Source organism: Cavia porcellus, unplaced genomic scaffold (assembly GCF_034190915.1).
Source record: "Cavia porcellus strain 051 isolate PalLab524CR breed Dunkin Hartley unplaced genomic scaffold, mCavPor4.1 scaffold_40, whole genome shotgun sequence".
Lineage (NCBI taxonomy): Eukaryota > Metazoa > Chordata > Mammalia > Rodentia > Caviidae > Cavia > Cavia porcellus.
Window position 1 is genome coordinate 7954073 of NW_026947523.1, and position 21680 is coordinate 7975752.

Here is a 21680-nt window from a genome sequence, read left to right on the forward strand (position 1 = left end):
GAGCATAACAAGTTTGAACCCCTCCCGGGCAACCTGGCAAGACCTTGTCTCAAAGATAGTGTATGGACAGAAAGGCCCACTGCAGGGGACAGGCCTTGGGCCCAGGAACTGGGAGGATGACAGTCCCCAAGTTAGGCCGGGGAGTCCTCACTCACCACACTACAATTTTTGGGGTCTGTGCACTGGAAGTGACGTGCCACTCGCAGGATGGCTTCTCGAAGGTCAGCCACCAGTTCAGTCTGCTTGATGTTCTTCGCCTTGAGTGCCTCCAGGTCATCCTCCCCTAGAAGGCACAGAGGGCTGCCCAGCTGGCCCTGCCTGGCCCCGGGGGACCAGGTACAAACCCATGGCAGCTGGGAGGGCAGCTTCGGCCAGCACTCACCAAAGAGTAGGGAGGAGATGGTGGACTTCCTCCGATGCGTCCTGCGCCGGACCACCTGCTGCGGGGACAGTGGCTCAGTAGGGTGCCTTCCACTTCTCCTCTGCATCCTCCTCCCACAGAGCACCTGACACGCCTATCCAGGGCTGCCGGGGGCCTAGGTTTGGGGACGGTGCAGGTGCAGAACAGGGAAGAGGCTTGCAGCACGAGGCATGCACAGGAACCTCATGCTGGGGGCTGAGATGGGACCTCCATGCTCGGCACACCTGAGAAAGGGTGGTGGTGGCACTGGTCCCCAAAAGCTGGCCCTGGTCTGCAATGAGGTAAGCCAGGTGCTTGCGGCGCTGGGCCTCCACAGCTGCCTCCGTGAGGGAGCCAGCCAGCCGCATGGCCGCCCCCAGCAGCAGCTCCGCATCCTCCAGCTGCGTTGGGATGTCCGATAGCGTGTTGAAGATAGACGCAGAGTTCTCCGACTGGATCAGCTCCTCCTCCTGGGTGGTGAGTGGGTGGGAGGGGCAGGGGCTTGGCTGATCCTGGGACACCAGTGTTGTCTGCCCTGGCCCCTAGGAGCCACCCCACCCCACATGTGACGTCCACTCGGCACAGACCCCGTGAGCACCTTGAGGCGCAGCATGCCCAGTGCCGTCTGGAACAGCACCAGGGAGCCCTCATAGAAAAACAGGTCCCAGATGCGCAGCAGGAGCTTGATATGCACGACGCTGGCGAAGGCCGTGAGGAACCAGTGCAGCGTGATCAGGGACAGCTCTGTGGGCAGGCACAGGAGTCACTGGGGCTGGGGCAGCTGCCCACAGGCAGTGCGGGTAGGTGAGGAGAACACCTCCCCAAAGGATGAGAAGAATCCAAGGAGCAGGAGTGACAGACTACACCTGCCCGTGTCCACACCCAGTCACCGCCCTCTGCAGGAAGCATCCTACGGCCTCAGCACTGCACAGTCAGAGGCAGTGTCACAGAGGAGGGTGCTGTGGGCCTCACCAATGTCATGCTCCTGCAGCAGCTTGTCCAAGCGAGGCAGGTACTGCACGATAAGGTGTCGCAGGACCCGCTGGTCTGTCTGGACTCCCAGCAGCGTGGTGCTGAAGTAGGAGGCGGGAAGCAGGTCCTCGATGATGGCGCACATCATCCAGAAGGCATCTTCCTCCTCCAGGAACAGCAGGAGGCAGGCAGCTACCTGGCCAGGAGGGAGGACAAGGAGCCTTTACCCAAGTCCTGATGCGTATAGGCAGTGCTGTGGGGTGACTGATCAGGAAGAGCCACTTGAGGATCCCAAAGGCTGCTGGGCTCAGCCTGACTGCAGAAACAGCTGCTCAGCACTCACTGAGGACACCCAGTCAGCCCTCTCCCACCCCACTCAGGAGGAAGAAATCACACGCACCCTGAGCCTGGAGAGGAACCCTGCATATGCCCACCCTCCTGGCGGCTCTTACCATGCCCGTGCCCTGGCAGTAGCCAATCTCTGGGTAGAGCCAGGCCAGTGCCCGGAGGATCCTGCGCAGTCGGGGTACCCCAATGCTGTTCACGTTAGCAAAGCAGGCGTTGCTGGGCATGGTGCGGAGCAGGTCCTTCTCGATCTATCAGGGGCCATGCCACCCCACAAGAAGGCCCTGTGAGACGGGTGCCCAGAGAAGGAGGCAAACCCCAGAATAAGGGTTCCTTACACTCCAGGTCAAGGCCCCCCCCCACTTCTGAATTATTCCTTGTGCCCAGCCTACTGAATGATCCATAGTTAAGATCCCCACTGTCCCTAGTGAGGACCATCAGCCCATGTCTCTCCACACACAGGGCCCCTGAACAGTTCTCCCTGAGGCCAATGAAGGACCCAGGGGAGCACGTTTCCTCCACTGTCACTGTGGGTGTGAGGGCTGCCAGGCTTGCCAAAGACCAACCAGGGGACACCTTCCTCCTGCGGGCCACACATGGTCTCTCCTGACCACCCTGTGTCACCTGCTTGGCAGCAATGGTTTCATCGTTGGAGCTGTTCTTCACGATCTCTCGGTAGGACAGCTCTGAGCTCCTCTTCTTCTGCAGGGCCCCAGACAGCCGCATCCACAGCTGAGGGAAGAAGCCACAGGGCACCATTTTTCTCAGGGCGCTGGACTGGCCAGGGTGCTCCGCATGATTGTGGGGCCCCATGGCACCTCACCTGTGGCCTCATGCTGTGTGGGATGCCGGCTAGCACCAGGGAGCGAAGCTTCTCAGAGTGTGGCAGGGAGACAGCGATCTTGTCCCAGGTGAGGTCACCCACGTCGTGGTTGTGGGTGAACTCCAGGTGGGCCTGCCACCGCAGCCTCTGTGGGGGGTCCTCCACCAGGGCCATGGCTGTCAGTGGGCCAGACCCCAGCTCAGCGCCTGCTGCCACAGGAAAGCAACGGGAGGACAGCAGGCCCCACACCATGCCCCAGTGGCCCACAGCAGCCTAGCAGCTCCCGATGGGCTCGGAGCTGTCTCCAGGCCGGGGGCCGCTGCAAAACCCATACCACAGGGCCATTTCCTAGGCGCTTCCCTCCCCAGACACCCCAGGGGCTCCCACTCCACCTCAGAGCCACCTCTCCCAGGTCCCACCCTCAATCCACTGCAAATACAGCGGGTCCCACAGTACAGGCCATGCCACAATCCTTCATCCAGGTCACAGCACGGCCTCTACGGCAGTTGATGTGGCCCTTCCATGACACTGGGTCACATCGCCACTCAGAACCCACCAGTGACTGCTCTCAGACTCAAAGCCAAAGGCCTTCCAGCCTCCATCACCCACCTCTCCTGCCCGGCCCAGCTCTCACCTCCTGCCACTTTTCTCTCACTCCCTCCATTCTATAACCTGGAGCTACAGCATCTCCTCCATGGCCACCTTACCTAATATGACCTCCCCTCCCTGCCCCCTGCCCCCAGAGCCCCCGGCTATCTCCCCACATAGTGGGAGCTCCATGCCATCTTGAGCTGAGGCACTGTGACACAGCCAGGAAAGGGCCCTCACCCAGGGCAGGCTTCCTGAGATACTCGCTGAACTCTAAAGAAGACACTGTCTCGCAGTGCCCAGCAGCTGCGTGCTGAGCCCTGCAGTGCCACCTTCTCACTGATCCATGCCCTCAGCCCGATGCTTAAAAACAGCCACCTCAAGGACTTCCCATCAGAAAGGCACAAATCCAATGCACACACTCTGACCAGGTGTGAAACCGCCTCACGTGTAGGGATGACACTGGGGACTCTAAATCCCATGACCCGCCGAGATCCAGTTCCCACCATGGGAGTTCCCTATGTCCCTTTCAGCCTCTATGTGGAACTTCCACCTGCCACCAGGTCCGAAGAACAAGAGAACCCATGTTAAAAGTGGAAATATGAGCGGTCTGAAGGTGAAGACGACTGCTCCAACTACAGCTATGGCCCAAGGAGAGGGGACCCTGGTTTGGGAAACTGACCTTCCCTGTTACAGCCACTAGGCACCGAGCCCAGGGTCCCTTACATGAAGATGGTTGGAGAAGATGTTGGACTAGGGACCAGGCAGAGCCGGGGAGCGAATGTAGCTCGGGCACCTTCACAGACACAGGAAGCGCTCACAGTGTAACCTGCACGTCGTGCCGTCTTAGTTAGGGAGAGCACTGTGCAGCCAGATCTGCATGCTCAGGGCCGGAGCGGAATGCACACTATGTCAGCAGCTATCTTCAGACGGTAGGCTGGGGCTAATTTTGTTTCAGTCTTTATCCTGCTAAAGTTCTGAATTTTTCAGTTTCTCTGCAATAAATGTTATTGCTTTTATCAGGCAAAAATTAATATAAATTAATCCCATAACAATTGGAGGCCACAGTTAGACACAAAGGTACGCAACTGTAAGCTTAGCACTCTGAGAGGCTGAGGCAGGAATTTCACAAACTTGAGCCCAGCCTGGGCAATTTAGCAAGGCTATCTAAAAATTGTTTAAAAGCTGAGCAAGGAGAGGGAGGGGGCATGGCTCAGTGTAAAGGCCCTGGGTTCACATTCTCATACCACAATGAGTAAGTAAATAAGTGGGCCCCACAGAGGTTTCCACATATTGTGCTTATAACACAGCAGCACACCCATACATTGCATTTGTCCTGAGGTCTGGAGCAGTGAGACCCAGTTCTTGCACAGTCACATGCTATGGAATATAAGTCACAGAAGCAGGAATTCTCAAGTACATCAACAAGACCACCACGGGGGCTCAATCTTACCTTCTCTGTCCACACGGAAACCAAACTCATCATAGCAGAACTCTGACTGCTCTGCCGACTCTTCCTTCTAGAAGCAGAGTTAGGAAGAAAGGCATCTGTGCCCCAGCCTGGGACCACAGTTTCTAGAGGATACCACCCCCCTGGCTGGCTGTTAAAATTCCACCCAGACCCAAGGCTACCCTTTCATAAAGCCTGCCCTGGTCATCATCCAAGTATAAGATGACCACCTCTGAACCTTCTTGCCATTTTCCTTGTTTTTCTTAGAATTCAAAGGTGTTAATATCAAGTTGAAAAACACGTTGTGTGCATTTCTGTGTCCCCACAATATTCCTCCTCCTACCTAGTCACTGATTCACACAGGCTCATGAAGTTGATATGCCACCACTGCTGGCAAACAGTGGACTTGGCCACCTGCTCCCCAACAATCTGCAGGGGGCCCTTTACCCCCTAGGCACAGGAGCCCTGCAGGCTGGCACCACCTGCACCAACGCTGTACCTGGGTGGACTTGGCCAGGATCTCCTGGGGCCAAATGCTAGGAGTCAGCGCTGAGAAGGGGCCACTGACAGAAGGTGTGTGGCCTCCTGCAACCAAAGAGACCGGAGAGAGGACAATGATTAAGAAAACGCAGAAGAAAACTCAAGTCAGGTGTCCCTGCCCTCCCGTAGGAATGGGATGGTAGAAAATTCCTAGAAAGGCGCACGCCTCTGGAGCAAAGGTGAAGGGCAGAAGCAGCAGCATGCTACAAAACACTCCCACTGCATCTCCTCACTGCCTCAGTGGGCGGCGACCTGGGCAGTGTCTCCGTAACTATCCCAGACTTGGAGCCAGCCTCCCTTGCCCTTCTGCTACCCTTGTCTGGGTGGCTGTTTATGAAAACCAAAGCCAGTTTCCCACTATGGCTCCTGGTGAGGGCCCAGCCATGCTTCACCTGACATGGTGCCAAGCCTCTGGCAGCTTCTGCAGATCCAAGCTTAGACCTTTACTATCCCGACCTCTGAGAGCTGCAAAGCACCTCAGGCTTCATCTGTGCCAGAAACATCCGCCTGTCTGGATAGCAAAGGACAGTGTCACTGCACGGCCCAGTCCTGGAGGGCAAGGTCTTCACACTGCACTGCTTCGATGGCCCACCAGTGGGGAGGGACAGAGGCACAAGGGAAAGAAAAAGCCACGCCTTGCCCTCTTTAAACTGGACTGTTTCTCTTTTTTATTGTGGAGCCCTAAGAGGCTGGAAGGGATAGGAAGAAGGCTCGGAAAGACAGCCCTCCACAGTGAATACTCTACTAGGACATACTCTGAAGTCACTAGAAAACCAGTGTTGCCAAAACAGCTGTGAAATAAAGAGCACGGGGCTCAGGCCCTGCTTGCTAAGAAGCAGAACCTGACGCACAGACTTCTGGGCAGTATTCTTCAGGGACAAAAGGCACATGGCCCAGCCACCACCCATGCCTCTGAAACAGGCTTTCCTGAGCCAGAGTCTTTGAGGGATGGCTCAGCACCACCCCACTCCTAGGAAACACCTCCCCTGCCCTCCACTGGCCTTCTGCACCAACAGTCTGCTTTTTTTCCTTCTACTTTTGTGAGATGGGGTCTTGCTGAGTTGCTCAGGCTTGTCTTGAGCCCCCCGCTTCAGGCTCCTAAGTGCACCTGTTACTTTTTTTCTTTGAGATGCTGGTGACAGAACCCAGGGCCTTTGCAGTGAGCTAAATACCCAGCCCTTATTTCTTATTTTAAAGCCAGGTTATCACTAAATTACTAAATTCCCCAGGCTCCTCGATGCTGAGGTTATAGGTGTGAACCACAATGCCCAGTTCTGAGCTAGAAGTTTTAAAAATCACCTGTTGTCATTCAATTTTCAAAACATTTTGAAGTTATATCCTCATAGAAAAGAAAACCGGCGTAGAAGAGACAGGCACATGGCCCTGTAAGAGACTCCCAATACCAGGTGCCACAGCACCATGGGTGCCCCAGTATGGCTATCCCGCCATCTACCGGTTGGGAGCCCCAGACAGCTTGTTGCTGTGACTGACCACCAGCAGCTTTGGGGTACAATGGCTTTAGTGCTCGCCCTCTGCATGGGGAAGGAAAGGGAAGAGGTCTCCAGTCAAACCTGGACCCCACCCAGCTCTGCCAACCGCCACTGGTCATAACCTTAGGCAAGTTCACTTCATGTCTTTGAATCTCAGTTTTCTTACCCATAAAATGAAGTGACACCTATGCCTTACCAGGAGGACTGAGATAACACAAATAAGGCCATTAGCACACTCTCAAACTTAGCCAATTCACAGTCCTGATAACATCACGAAAGTCACTGTTTGTTAGTAGCTGTGGCGCACTGAAAGCTCTCATGTTGAGCCATATGGGACTGCTCACGTTCACCTATGAAAACCAGCATCTGGCCCAACATGACACATCCACCCTGAGAGCATGAGAAAGACTCCATGTCACTGATGACCCCGAAGGCGAGGGTCTGGCTATTGCTTCTGGAAAGGCAGAGTAAAAGCATCAAGGGAAGGAGGGCACTTGAAATGGAAGCCAGGAGCTATCTCCCGCCATGGAGGACAATGAACTCTACATAGGCAGCTCCCTTTTCCTAACCTCGCAGCCGCCCACTCATGCACCAGTCAGCAAACAATGACTACGCACTCTGTGAGACAGGCAAGGTTCTGACGGCTGAGATACGAAAGAGAAAAGAAGGGCAGGCTGGCACACTGTATTGTACAGAGAGCTGGACAGTAAGCAGAAAAATAGATGGCAACTGCAGCAGTATGAGAGAAACAAAGCAAGAAAAGGTATGAGTAGAATAGAGGGGCTAAATATATCAGTTACAAAAAGCACTTTGAGGACAAGGTGGCAGCAGAGCGAAGACCAAAGGAAGCAGAGATGGAGTCGCTGGCTAGCTAAGGGGAGGGCCTGGCAGAAGGAACAGCAAGTGCAGAGCTGTCTGAAGCACCTGAGGTAGCTGGATGTGGCCGCAGTGGGGAGAAGGTGGAGGAGCAGGGGACTCTGTTCTTAACCGTCTGCAAGGTTCAGCTCCACAAATGGTTATGACCAGTGGCTTCCTCATAGGCTGCTCAGAAGCTCCCAACGTGGCCAGCTATGACATGGCTAAGCCGGGCAGGCAAGTTTTTCCTGCCTCTGGTTGCTATAGAAACTTTCCAGAAAGCAGTCAGGGAGTTGGCAGAAACAGTGTGAGCAGTCTGCCACATCACCATAGCTGTCCCTGTTACAGGGTAACAGGGTAATGAGAAGCAAAAACTTTAGAAAACTCAGACTAATGCAGGCATTTTTGAGGTGTTTAGAAAGAATTTTGAAAAAAAAAAATTTTTTTTTTAATCGGTACCGGCAATCGAACTCACAACTGCCTGCTTGCAAGGCAGGTACTTATGCCGCTGAGCTGTCTCCAGTATACTCCTTTCTATTTGCCAGTCCTGCAAGTCTACAGGAGGGGAAAAGGTTCTGTCCATTTCCTGTGGCCTCTTGTGGTCAGAGGTATAGGACCCTTCATGCCACCCCCAGACCCGAGACAAGGTCTTGCAGTGTAGCTCAGGCTGGCCTTGAACTTGCAATACTACTGTCTCAGCCTCCCAGAGTGCTGGGATCACAAGCAATTGCCACCACACCTGGCTTCTCCCTGCGCTCCTGCTCCTGACCTGTCCTGTCTCCTGGGCTCTGAGATTTCTGCAGGCATCTGGCAGGAAACCCAAAGGCTGCCATAGGCAGCACAAGCCAAACACTTCTATTCTGGCAGCTGCGGAGGTCCTGAAGATGTGTCTCTGAGTAGATGGGGACACTGAGCTATGAGAGAGAAGCCCAGTGCTGGGAGCTGAGAAAGGCTGATGTAGGGGCTGGGGATTTAGCTCAGCGCCTATTAAGCACCTGCCTTATAAGCAGGCAGTAGTGAGTTCAATCCCCGGTACTGATAAAAAGGAAAAAGACAAAAAAAAAAAAAAAAAAGAAAGGCTGATGTCAGAAATTAATGTGGCTGCTGCAGGTGCTAAAAATTAAGTCAGACAATAAATCCTTACATGGAATCTGAGATTTTTTTTTAAGAAAATGGAAAAAGGGGGCTGGGGATTTAGCACAGTGGCATAAGCGCCTGCCTTGCAAGCAGGCAGTCCTGAGTTCGATCCCTGGTACCGATAAGAAGGAAAAAGAAAAAAGAAAAAAAAAAAGAAAATGGAAAAAGTATGAAATTCTTTTTTAAAGTAAAAGTACAAAAATACTGGTTTCCCTGGCTTTTCTCCTTGGCTGTTAGTCTGCACAACACCTGTAAACCTTGTTCTCGCCAGTCTCCCCAAACCCTTTTTCCAGGGGCTCTGTGCTTCCAGCTGTTTCTCACTGCCAACAGAGGCAGATGAATCCCACCCTCTGCCGCCAGCAGAATGCCAGAGGAGGGCCATTCTCTGATGACCCGAGGTCTGACGTGGTCAGTCCCCATCCACACTCCACATGCCTCCCTCCCCAGCTGCATCCACCCTGCACTTCACCTGCTGTCAGTGCATTGCACTCTCTACTTCTAATTCTTTTGTATCCCACCTGCCAGACTCCTGGCTACACTAAGACTATTCAAATGATAGCTTGTCACAGATGTTGGCGGTGGCCAGTCTCTGAGATGGCCACAAACAACTCTAACTTCTGATACCATACATCCTTGCATAAGCCCACACCACCTGCAACTACAGCTGACGGGTGTGGCCAAAACACTGCGGCAGCACTCACAATATGGACTTCCAAGGGCAGTCTGTAAGCAGGGCCGCAGCTTCTCAACATGGCTCTTCCATCATCTGCTCTGGAGAAAGTCAGTGACCCGGTCACAAGGACCCCGAGGACCCAGAGGGAGGCACTAACTTGCCCACCACAGTGTGAACTACCTTGGGAGTGATCCTGTAGATGACTCCAGTCCTGCCAGGTCTGCCCACACCCTGAGAGCACCACCCTCCCTGTGAAGCAGGGTCTTCTACTGACCTGACCCAACTCGCAGAAAATAAACCATGAGAAAATAAACAGCTATTGTGAGATTTTATTGTGTTTTCAGTACTAGAGATGGAACCCAGGACCTCTGCATTGAATTATGTCCCCAGCTCTTTAAAAAATTTTGTTTTGGATTTTTTTTTTTTTTTTTGAGATAAGGTCTCCTTAAGTAGCCCTGAACATATTATGTGGCCGAGGCTAGCTAAATTTGAGGTATTAAGAGGCTAATCTAGGTTTCCTTTGGCCTCTACAATTACAAGAGGTGGTCAATGTGGTGGCCATAAGCTTCCGGACATTTATTAGTACAGTGAACTACTGAAATGTATATACATTTTTTGGCAGACTTTTTTATTGTGGGGGGCAGTGAGACATGGTCTTGCTATGTCTCACTGACATAGCTATATCAACCTGAACTATGTTCAGGTTCGCCTTGAACTTACTATGTGATACAACCTGGTCTCGAACTCCTCGTGATCCTCCTGCCTCAGTCTCCTGAGTGCTGGGATTACAGGTGTGCAACACCATCCCTGGCTGGATTTTGTATTTGTTTTTTTCTTTTGGTACCAGGGATCGAACTCATGACCTCACGCTTGCCAGGCAGGCGCTTAAGCCACTGAGCTAAACCCCTGGCTGAGGACTTTGTATTTTTAAGATATTTGATGCTGGTAAAAATAATTTTTTGTAGTAAAAATTTAGTTGACATTATATTTGTATAATCCCCCGAGGAATGGAAGTGCTATAAAGACTTTCACATCCTTTGATCCATAACTATTTGCCTGAAAAGTCAGGGAAATAATTCAACAAAAGGCATGGGCCTTTCGTTGAAAAAGTTTACCTCAGCATTTATGTGTGATCACACAAAAATCTGAAAATAATTTAAGTATCAAACATTAGAGGAGTTAATCAGATTTTGTTGCACTCACAGTAAGCTATGATTCAGTAATTTGATGGCCTAGAAACAATGGTTTTCAGCACCGGACAGCAGGCAGCACCAGACAGCAACAGGTAAGATAACCTGTAAGTACCTAGTCACTAGGGAAGCTCCAGTGTGGGGTTGACGAGGTGGAGAGGAGAGTCTGAGGAGTTCACACAGCCCCCTCTTCAAATTTTTTGAAAGAATTTGTATCGATTTGGTATTAGGTATAACTTTTTAAGATTCTACTTGAAAATTAAAAACAGAAACAGCAAAAAAAAAAAAAAAAAAAAAAAAAATCTTGGAAACAGCCTAAGTACCAGGGAAGACTGGAATGTAGCTCTGTGATCCCCGGGTTTGAACTTCAAGTCCCATCCCTCCTCACCCACAAAAAACAAACAAACAAACAAACAAACAAACAAAAAGAAATAGAAGCTAAAGCGGTATGCTGTGGTCATACTAAGTCGTGATGCCTATTGGACCCCTAAGTGGGGGTGTCAAGTAGGCAACTGTACATGTGAAAGTAGAGTTCACTGAAGTCAGAACTGAAAAGGGAGGCATCAGCGTATAGCAACTCAGGTATCATTACTAAGGAGAGAATGCAGAGTAGGGGCCATGGGATACCTCAATGCTTAAGGCATTAGACAAAAAAGAGGCAAAAAAAAAAAAAAAAAAAGTACGGGTCACAGCCAGTTAATAGTGTACTGTGGAAACCAAAAGAACCGTTTCCAGGGAGTACTGTGGTTTGAATGTGACCCTTCCAAAATTCTAGGTATGCCAATGTGGTAGTATAAAAAGGTGTTTAGGCCAAGGTATTCCTCCCATGTAGTGGGATTAGATGCTGTTACACAGAGGGTTGAGATGGGGGCTAGTTTCCACATCCTTCCACCTTCTGCTGAGGAGGCAGCAAGAATGTCCTCACCAGACCAAATTCTAGTGGCTTAATCTTGGTCTTCCCAGCCTTCAGAACTGTCAGCAATGAATCCCGGCTCTTTATAAATTCCCCAGTCTGTAGTGCTGGGAGCAGCAGACTCACCAATGTCATGTGCTGTCTGCAGGCCACAGTATGAGAACAGAGAACTGGCCCTTGGTTTGGCAAGCTGGAGGTTGCTGGTGATCCAGACAGGGGCTTTTAACTTTCTAACTTTAATGATGAGAGTTAGAAGCCCAAGTAGAATGGGTTGAAGAGAGAATAAGAAAAGTGAAGTCAGGCTGCATAAGCACTTGCCTGGCAATCACAAGTCCTAAGTTCGATTTATGATACCCCCCCAAAAAAAGAAAAGAAAAGTGACGTCATCAGCATGAAGATACTACATGATTTAAAGGATTAAATATATATATATAAATACACACACACATACATATATAGATATATGATATATGCAGGCATCAGGAGTGGTAGTACACACTTGTAATCACAGCACTCTGAGCGGCATAGTCACGAGGATCTCAAGTATGAACCCAGGCTGGCAACTCAGCAATTTTGTGAAACCTTGTCGCAAAACAATAAAAAGCTGGGAGGCTGGGGCTGGGCTCAGCAGCATAAGCGCCTGCCTGCAAGCAGGAGGTGATGAGTTCAATCCCCAGTACCAAAACAAACGAACTGGAAACCAAGAATTCGAATACACGCCTGTAATCCTAACTAGGAGGCTAGGCAGAAAGGTCACTGTTGAGTTTGAGGCCAGCTGGGGCTTTATAATAAGATCAGCCTGAACTATAGTTGAGAGCCTGTCTTAATAAATCTAAATAAATAAATGTCTAAGGATGTGGCTAAGCACAAAAGCCCTGGGTCAAATCCCCAATACTGCTAAACAAACAACCAAACATACAGTACGTAGAGGTTGAAGGTAATATAAAAAATTAAGGAGCTGGGGATCTAGCTCAGTGGCACGATGCCTGCCTGGCAAATGTAAGGTCATGAATTTGATTCCCGGTACAAAAAAAAAAAATTAATATGGCTCAGATAGAGAATAAAAGAATGGAGTCTACTAGTTGTTTCGTTTTGGTTTTGAGACAGGTTCTCACTATGTAGTTCAGGTTGGTCTTGAACTCACTATGTAAACCCTGGTTGGCTTCATATTCCTCCTGCTTCAGCCTCCCTCTCAAATACCAGGATCACAGGTGTGTACTACCAAGCCTAGCACTGTTTTTTTTTTTTTTTTTAAAGACACAGTTTAACAAAGTTACCCAGGTTTCGGTTGTACTCCTGGACAAAATTCCCACCTCAGTTTCACGAGTGCTGAGACTTACAGGCATGTGCCCCAATACCCAGTTTAGCCTTTTTTATTATTTTTTTTTAAATAGTACATGGGAACAGCAATGTTTCCAATTTCAGAGTTTTTCTGATTTTGTAATATTTATGTGCACTTTATTGGGTGAGTATCTTAATTTAAAAATCCAAATGCTTGAAATCCAAAATGCTTGAAAATCTGAAATGTTTTCTGGTTTTATGCTTGTTTTTGGTTTTGTAGCAATGATTAAATCCAAGGCCTTCACACTAAGCTACAACTCGAACTCTTTTTTTATTATTTTATGGGAAGATAAGCCAAAATTTCACAATAAAATAGTAAGAGTAGTTAATACACTGTGTATCATTATCTACAAATCATTAGTGCACAAGCAGGTAGAAAATATTCTCTTACAAGAAAAACAGCACAAAACTTTCTTTTCAGTGAACTAAGAGAAACTAGTAGTATAAATGAAATGAATTAACATACATTGAAATACTTTCCAACAGGGGCATAGGTAATTCAGGGAATTCTTTGAACTTCTCCCTACTTCCTATTTATCGTCTACATTTCTCTTTATTTGTATAAACCCATTTTTGAGTTTCTCATAAAAAAGAAACCATGGGATACCTGACTATGCTTGGGTGTCTGACTCCTTTCACTTAACATTAAGTTCTCAATTTGTATACATTTACTCACAAATGCCTCAAGTTTATTTTCCTGTATGGCACAATAGTACTCTGCTGTGTATAAATACATTTTCCTTATCTATCCTTCTATTGATGGACATATACCCTATTTCCAAGATCTAGCTATTACTTCTTTTTTGTTTGTGGTTGTTTGTTTTTTGGTACTTGAAATTGAACTCAGAACATCAAGCTTGCCAGGCAGGTGCTGTATTGCTGAGCTGGTATTCCCAGCCCATTAACTCTCGCTTTTATTTAATTCTAAGACATGGTCTCACCAAGTTGCTAAAATGCCCAAAATTGGATGAAACTTGAGATCCTCCTGCCTCAGCCTCTCAAGAGAGATGGGATTACAGGAATGCACCACCATGCCCAGCTCAAATATCTGAAACTTTTTGACCTGGGCACTCAAAAAAGTCTGGGATTCCAGAGTATTCTGAATTTCACATTACAATGCTCAATCAGTAATTATATCACATAAAAATTTATATATAAATGTTCATAGAAACATTGGTTTTTTTTGTTTGTTTGTTTTGTTTTTTTTTTTGTTTTTTTGGTCGTTTTTTGTTTTTATCGGTACCAGGGATCGAACTCACAACTGCCTGCTTCCAAGGCAGGCGCTTATGCCGCTGAGCTAAATCCCCAGCCCCTTCACAGAAACATTGTTAAGAATAGTCAAAAAGGGCTGGGGATTTAGCTCAGTGCCTGCCTGGCAAGCATTAGGTCATGAGTTCAATCCCTGGTACCAAAAAGCAAAACAAACAAAACAAAAAGTCAAAAGACAGAAACAGCTAGATACGAGTGGCACACACCTTTAATCTTGGCTTTGTGACCTGTCTGTCTACATAAGAAGACCCTGTCTCAAAAAAAAAAAAAAAAAAAAAAAAAAAAAAAAAAAAAACACAAGGAACAGCCTAAAAGTTCATGAATTGAGTAGATAAACCAAATGTGTCACATCATACAATGAAATATAATTTGAGCCATAAAAGGAATGAAGTCCTTATACACACTACAACATGGACAAACCTGGAAGCATTATGCTAAGAGGACAGTCACGAAGGCTATATATTGTATGATTCTATTTTATATGAAGTGTTCCAAATACACAAATGCACCAAGACAGAAAGTAGGCTGCGGTTGTCAGAGGCTGCAGGGAGGGGGCTAGGAAATGACTGCTGATGGTTAACAGGGCTCCTTCTATGCTGAGGTAAATGTTCTGGAGTTAGAGGGTGGAGATAAGCACACAACGAAGTGAACACCCTAAAAACCAGTGCGGGCTGAGGACGCAGCTGGGGGCAGGATGCTCACTGAGCACATGTGAGGTCCTCAGTTTGATCCCCAGCTCCACAAAAAAAACAAACCAAGGGACCAGGGATTTAGCTCAGTGGCATAAGTGCCTGCCTGTGAGTTCGAGTCCCAGTACCAAAACAAAACAAAAATCCACCCACAAAACACACATACATACAAATGCCCAACTGTACCGTTTAAAATGAGGGTGACTTTTTTAGAACGTGCATTAGGTGTTATTACAGTTTAAGTACAACACTGAAAGAAGAATGTGTCCTCTGTGTTTTTCTGAGGCCTATGTGAAGCCATGAGGACTGTAAGCTTCTCTAAATCTTGGCTTCAAGAAGGCAATAAGCTACTACTTATCTCCTCAAACAGCTCTCCAGGTAATTTAATATTTACACAAAACCAAGGAGAGTAAAAATGGAGGGGGGAAGTGCAAACAGCGGATCTATAACTGTGAAAAGGGTCCCTTTCTCTCTCAATTTGTAACTAGCACTTTATTAACATAGCCCAGCCTGAGTTTCACATCCTAGTAATCTGTGAAGTCATGAATTCTCTAACCTGATAAAAAGTGAAGTCTGCAGTTTTTTCAAGTTACTCTCAATTCCCTACCCCACCAACAGTCTAAGTGATCGCTGAAAAAAAGAACTGACAGGGCTGGAGGTTTAGCTCGGCGGCATAAGCACCTGCCTTACAAGCAGGTGGTCGTGAGTTCGATCCCTGGTACCGATAAAAATGAAAAAAAGACCAAAAAAAAAAAAAAAAAAAAAAAAGAACTGACAACACTTTGAAAACTCAGTTTCAAAGGTACAGGTTTTATTTTGTTTTGTAAAAACTGGACAAAATCCCCATGTGTTTAACATCACACAGAGCTTCAGTTGCATCCTAGTATAGTGAAGTGAAACGCTTTTTCAAAACAAAAAGCCACTAAAAGCAGTCTAAAGGAAAAGCAGACAACAAGGAGATCAGAAAAGTAAAGCAATTAGTAAAATGGGCTGTAAGGAGGGAAAATACTATCTCAAAATCTACATTTCTTTCTTTCTCTCTTTTTTGTACCAGGAATCAAACTCAGGACCAAAGACGCCTTGGCACAGAGCTACATCTAGTCTTGTCTAAAATATTTTATTTCAAGACAGAGTCTTGCGGGGCTGGGGATTTAGCTCAGCGGCGTAAGTGCCTGCCTTGCAAGCAGGCAGTCGTGAGTTTGATCCCCGATACCGATAAAAACGAAAAAGACAAAAAAAAAAAAAAAAAAAAAAGACAGAGTCTTGCTAAATCAAGTTGCCTACAGTGGACTTGAACTACCCTCTTGCCTCAGCCTCCTACAGTGCTGGGATTATATGTGTGCACTACCATACTGCTTTTAGAGAAATCCCTTCATGTCTCCCGAGTTCTGCACAAATATCCACAGGGCCATCTTTTCCACTGGGAACACAGTAAAATGCAAACACAAATAATAAACTGTATCGGCATGAATTTAAACTACAGGGCCAAGAAAATTTCTGGTTTACAGTCACAGATTATTATTTTTTTAATTTATTTACTTTTGGTACTGGGAATCAAACTCACAACCTTGCGCTAAATCCCCAGTCCAACAGTCACAGCTTATTATGGGAAAGAAAATTCTGGATTCTCCTCTGAGTTCTAAAATTACACAAACACAAAATTAATGGAAATTAAAATAAAATTTCTACCATGACTTTACTAGTCCAACAAATCATCTCCTCAAATTGTGTGTGTGTGTGTGTGTGTGTGTGTAATCAGACCCAGAGTATAACACACCAAGTAAGCACTGCCTCCAAGGAGTCACTCCCTTCACTATACTGTGTGAGGTGCTCCTGGTTCCTATCCTCCTAACCAACCTGCCTGTAACACATGTATGTTAAATTTTTTTGTCTTTTTTTTTCATTTTTGTTGGTACCGGGGATTGAACTCACGACTGCCTGCTTGCAAGGCAGGTGCTTATGCCGCTGAGCTAAATCCCCAGCCCCAATACATGTATGTTAATAGCTACTCTTCAGTGCTGGTTTTCTATACCCCAGAAACTCTAGAATAAGCAGAGCTACACTGAACCTCAGAGGCTCTTGGGTCCAGCAATTCCCAATTCTGGAAATTTCTCCTACATATTAGCAAAATGACCCATATACAAGGTGATTCTTACACTGCACTGTTTGTGAAAGAAAATACTATGTGGCAATAGATTAGAAAACCTAGATTGGAAACTGGTTAAATACAGAACATCTGTTTAGCAGGAGAGTGTGCCACTGTCAAAAAAGAATGAGTCACTGGGCTCAGTGGTATAAGCGCCTGCATGGCTGCAAGGTCACGAGTTCAATCCCTGCTACCAAAAAAAAAAAGTATGAGTCAGATCTTTATGCACCAATAAGGAATGATCTCCAAGATACATCGTTAAAGGAAAAAAGCAAGTAGCAAAACTGAATGTGAGCCTACTCTACTGGCACAAGTCAGTAATCCCAGGTGTACTGAGTGAGACAGGAGGACTGCAAATTTAGACAGCCTGCACAACTTACCAAGACTCTGTCGCAAAAACAATTAAAAAAAATTTAAACAGGTTGGGGATAAAGCTCAGTGTTAAGAGTACTTCTCCAGGGGTGGGGATACAGTTCAGCAGCATAAGCACCTGTCTGGCAAGTGCAAGATCCTGAGTTCGATTCCCAGTACAAAAAAAAAAGGTACTTTTCCAGCAGATATGAGACCCTGAGTTTAACACACAGTAACTCAAAAAACCAAAACGAATTTTTTAAAAGAAAAACATACTGCAAAAATGTTAAAAAATGAGGCATTATTCATTAAAAAAAAAAAGGATACATGTAAGGGCAGCTGGGCAACAGGTGGAATTCTTGTTTTTTGAGACAGGGACTTACTGTGTAGCTCAGGCATCAAGTAGCTATAGAGCTGGAGCTGGCCTCAAATTTTTGATACTCCTGCCTCAGCTTCCAAAGGGTAGGACTTTTTAATCTTCTGTACTTTTTGATCTTTTAAAATTGTTATTTTGTTCTTTGACACAGGGTCCTGCTATGTAGTTCAGGCAGTCCTTGAGTTTACTACATAGTTCAAGCCTTGAACTGATGGAGATCCTCCCACCCTAGCTTCCCAAGTTGTGAGATTACACAGGCCTGTGTCACCACACCAGTTGTATCATTTGGCTTCTGAACCAAATTAATATATTGCCTATTCAAACAAACAAGTAAAGTTACACATGAAAAAAATGTAGACATTTGGAGAACCACAGAATGAAGGGACCCCTCCACTCCACTTAATTCAATAAAAATGAGTATGAGGAAATTCAACAAAGTTTACATTTTCTTTCTAGATGATCTGCTGTGTTTCTGTGAAATGTCTAGGGTCAAGTTCTTTCTTTTTTTACCTCTACTATATTAATGTCCTTAGCACACACTTGATCTATCTAAATAGTCAATCAGATCCATGCCTACAGGCATACACCTATAATCCTAGCACTCAAGGAGGCTGAGGCACAAGCATCAAAAGTTAAAGTTCAGCTTGGGCGATTTAGCAATTTAGCTAGACCCTATCTCAAAATGAAAAATTTAAAAGGCATGGGGATATAGCTGTAAGTGCAAAGGGTGTGGGTTCAATCCCTAGGGCTGGGCAGGAGAATCGGGGAACAATCACACTCTCCCTTGAGCTCTACTCCTGATCCTACTAGCTTTACAGCTGGACTGCTGTCCTTCCCTGAGTCAATATTTTCTCTGTGACCAAAGGCAGTGTTCCTTTAGGCAAGATTGTGTAAGACAAAACAGACTGTGGAAACAAAGATTAGGGAGAAGGGAACCTCCCTAGAATTCAACCAGCCAAGATATTAGCATATCTTTTCTGCCCAGCAGCCCTTCTGTTTAGACTTTCTCAGGCTCACAATCACACCCTTCCCCAAGAGACCTTGATGTAAAATAATTAACCACTCACGGTAATCTCATTACTCACCTGGGTCCCTCCTCATCAGTCCTCTAATACTGACAGCTGCAGAATCTGAATGGCCATCAGGAAAGCAAAACCAACACAGCCACACAGCCTTTCTGTCATTCCCACTTTTAAGGGTAGAGACAACTCTTTCAGGAATAAAAGTGAAATAAATGCTGGTTAACTAATTGCAATCCAATGTTCAGGTATCTGAACAGCACACATAAAAGGGGCAGACCATAGTTAACAAAGTTCTTATTTATCTTAAAACTAAAGTACAAAAGTTAATAAGCGGGCCAGGGATTTAGCTCAGTGGCCTAAGGGCCTGCCTGGCAAGCGTGAGGTCCTGAGTTCAATTCCTGGTACCACAGAGAGCCGGGTGTGGTGGCTAACGCCTGTAATCCCAGCACTCCGGAGGCTGGGGTGGGAGGATCCTTGCGAGTTCCAGACTAGCCTGGGCTACAAAGTGGGCTCAAGGCCAGCCTGAACTGCATAGCGAGACCCCATCTCAAAAAAGACAAAAAAAAAAAAAAAAAAGCTGGTAAGCTACCTTAAGTCATTTGTTTAGCATTACCATCCATCTAGTTACTGAAATTTTTCATTTGTAGTTACAAAAACATCCACATAATAACCCACATAAAAACACTAGCCACTTAAGCCAGCTATGGTGTGCACTCCTGCTAACCAGCACTCTGGGAAGCTGAGACTGGAGCATGGCAAGTTTAAGTCCAGTCTGGGCAACCTGGCAACTTAGCACGATCCTGTCTTGAAAGGAAAAAAAATTTTAAAGGGCTGGAGGTGCTGTTCAGTACAGAGGTCCTGCATTCAACCCCCAGTACCACGACACAAAAATAGGTCATCTAAACCGGGTGTGGTGGTGCATGTCTGTAATCCCAACACTCTTTTCTTTTCTCCTCCTCTTCCTCTCTCTTCCGGGGATGAAGGCCAAGACTTTGAGCATCCTACTGTGCAATTCACCTCTGAATCACACCTCCAGCCCAGCTGCACAGTTCTGATGTGGAGAGGGAGGTGAGGGAACATAAGCCTGTGGCCTGAGGTCCCTTAAAGCAGGAGACCCGGATGTCAGCTGGAAGGCCCGGCAGCAGAGGGCATTGTGGGGAAGTTTTAAAACAGCACTAAAGGAAATACAATGTGAAGTCAATTAGAGATGTATGAAATTTGCTGAGCAACAGTGAAAAATTCTGGGGCTTGTTTGACGACGAAGAAGATGAAGATGAAAAACCAAAACCTCGATGGTCTTTCTACCTATTCTCCTTCTACCCTCCCCCCACTCAGAGAACAGTCTTCTCCTTCCCAGGTTAACTCCTCTACCTACAATAACTTTTTAATTGGTTCCTTTATGTTATTTTCCTTTACACACCTTCAGTCTTTTCCACTGACTGCAGGTCCTGTCTCTTTAATTAAAACAATTCAAAACGAAGCAACTATGTCTGGGGGAGCCACTTACCTTTCTATTGTCATTTGTTTTACAGACATATTTTTTTTTTTTTGTCTTTTTCATTTTTATCGGTACCAGGGATCGAACTCACGCCGCCTGCTTGCAAGGCAGGTGCTTATGCCGCTGAGCTAAATCCCCAGCCACAGACATATTTTTCAAAAGCAGTGCAGAATTCTGCATTCATGCCTCACCAGTCCACTTAAACTTTTTGAATCTAGCTTCTGACCACCTAGACCATTGATGGCAAACCTTTGACAGATGAGTGAACGCCTAACCACAACCCGAAACCCCATTATTCATTACAAAGTGCCAACACTGCAATTAAACCTGACTATTCAGATTTCAGTTTAGCAAAAACAATTCATACATTCACATTTTTGTCCTAAAGGAAAATCACCACCACTGACCTAGACGCTTAAGAGCTCCAAGGACACACCATCTGGTCATCACCACCATCTTCTTCCTGTGGCCTGATTCCTTAAACTCCCCTCACCACTGGTCTCTCCTGACTTACCCCAGGTTCTTGAAACTGTTCTCTTACGACTCTGGGCGTTCAATCTTTCCTATTACTGTTTCTTTTTTTTTCTTTTTTTTTTTTTGTGTCTTTTTCCTTTTTATTAGTACCGGGGGATCGAACTCATGACTGCCTGCTTGCAAGGCAGGCGCTTACGCCGCTGAGCTAAATCCCCAGCCCCTATTTTTCCTATTACTGTTTCTTTACCAACTCCTCTTTGCCCTCATCCCCCAAATCAGTCTTCTTTTAACCTACTCCTAATCAATCCCTATCAGGGAATTCATTCTTCTACATAAGGATTCAGCTATCACTACCATACCAATAACCTATAAATCTCCACTCTCTAGCTATGAACGAAGGGCTTATTATTTGCAACTCCCTACTTCACACCTTATTGGACTACCCTGTAACACAACAAAATGTATGATTTTCACGTGAACCTAGTTTTACTCTATCAATTCTTTTTTCCTATTTCTTCTTCTAAGACTCTCAGACCTAAGGACTGAGGTAATTCATGACTCCTTATTTTTCTCTATTCCTACACTGCATTAGTTGCACAGTCTGTGATTTTACCTCTGAGATAGCCCTGGCATCTCACCTCTACTGCCTTAATCAAGATACTCACTGCCACTTTTCTGGACCACTTTAAAAACCTCCTAACAAGGTTCTGTGCCTCCCAAGTATCTTTTCGCTCATGTTACACAAGCAGGAGATTAGTGTTCCCTGAAGCACAGCTCTGAGTATGTATGCCCCCAGTCTACCCTTGTGAGTCCTCCTATTTTCCCTCCATGTGGTTAATACTCTGCTTCAGTCACCTGGGCCACTCACTGCCATCCCAACATACCTCTGAGCCTTGATTCATACTGTTTCTTCTGCTTAGAAAACCACCTCTCACGTCCAAATATCTAGGTTCTATCCACTTTTCATGCTCAGCTCTGAAATGCCATTTCCTTTAGTTGTTGCTTGAGACAAGGTCTCGCTATGCAGTTTACGCTGGTTTTGAACTCACTGCATAGTCGAGGCTGGCACTGAACTCACGGCAAGCCTCCCACAGTGCTGTAATTACGGGTGTGCACTACCACATCCAGCTTGAAATGA

General features: G+C 46.7%; 1 protein-coding gene across 21 annotated transcripts in view; it reads right to left on the reverse strand.

Moving 5' to 3' along the window:
• Window positions 1-21680, reverse strand: part of Sgsm3 (small G protein signaling modulator 3) — a 31172-nt gene that overhangs the window by 2103 nt on the left and 7389 nt on the right. For 10 of the 21 annotated variants that reach the window (XM_063243636.1, XM_063243643.1, XM_063243642.1 and 7 more), the window contains exons 3-13: window positions 5511-5629; window positions 5078-5163; window positions 4582-4648; window positions 2541-2749; window positions 2342-2449; window positions 1825-1968; window positions 1373-1568; window positions 999-1144; window positions 646-870; window positions 383-440; window positions 156-283 (exon numbers count right to left, since the gene is read on the reverse strand). In XM_063243636.1, the coding sequence (XP_063099706.1) occupies window positions 156-283; window positions 383-440; window positions 646-870; window positions 999-1144; window positions 1373-1568; window positions 1825-1968; window positions 2342-2449; window positions 2541-2749; window positions 4582-4648; window positions 5078-5163; window positions 5511-5517 (1374 nt within the window). In that variant the 5' untranslated portion in view covers window positions 5518-5629. Of the gene's footprint in view, window positions 1-155; window positions 284-382; window positions 441-645; window positions 871-998; window positions 1145-1372; window positions 1569-1824; window positions 1969-2341; window positions 2450-2540; window positions 2750-3810; window positions 4124-4581; window positions 4649-5077; window positions 5164-5510; window positions 5630-21680 lie in introns of those variants that run through there. The other 11 variants (XM_063243637.1, XM_063243635.1, XM_013153053.3 and 8 more) reach the window with 6 other exon arrangements.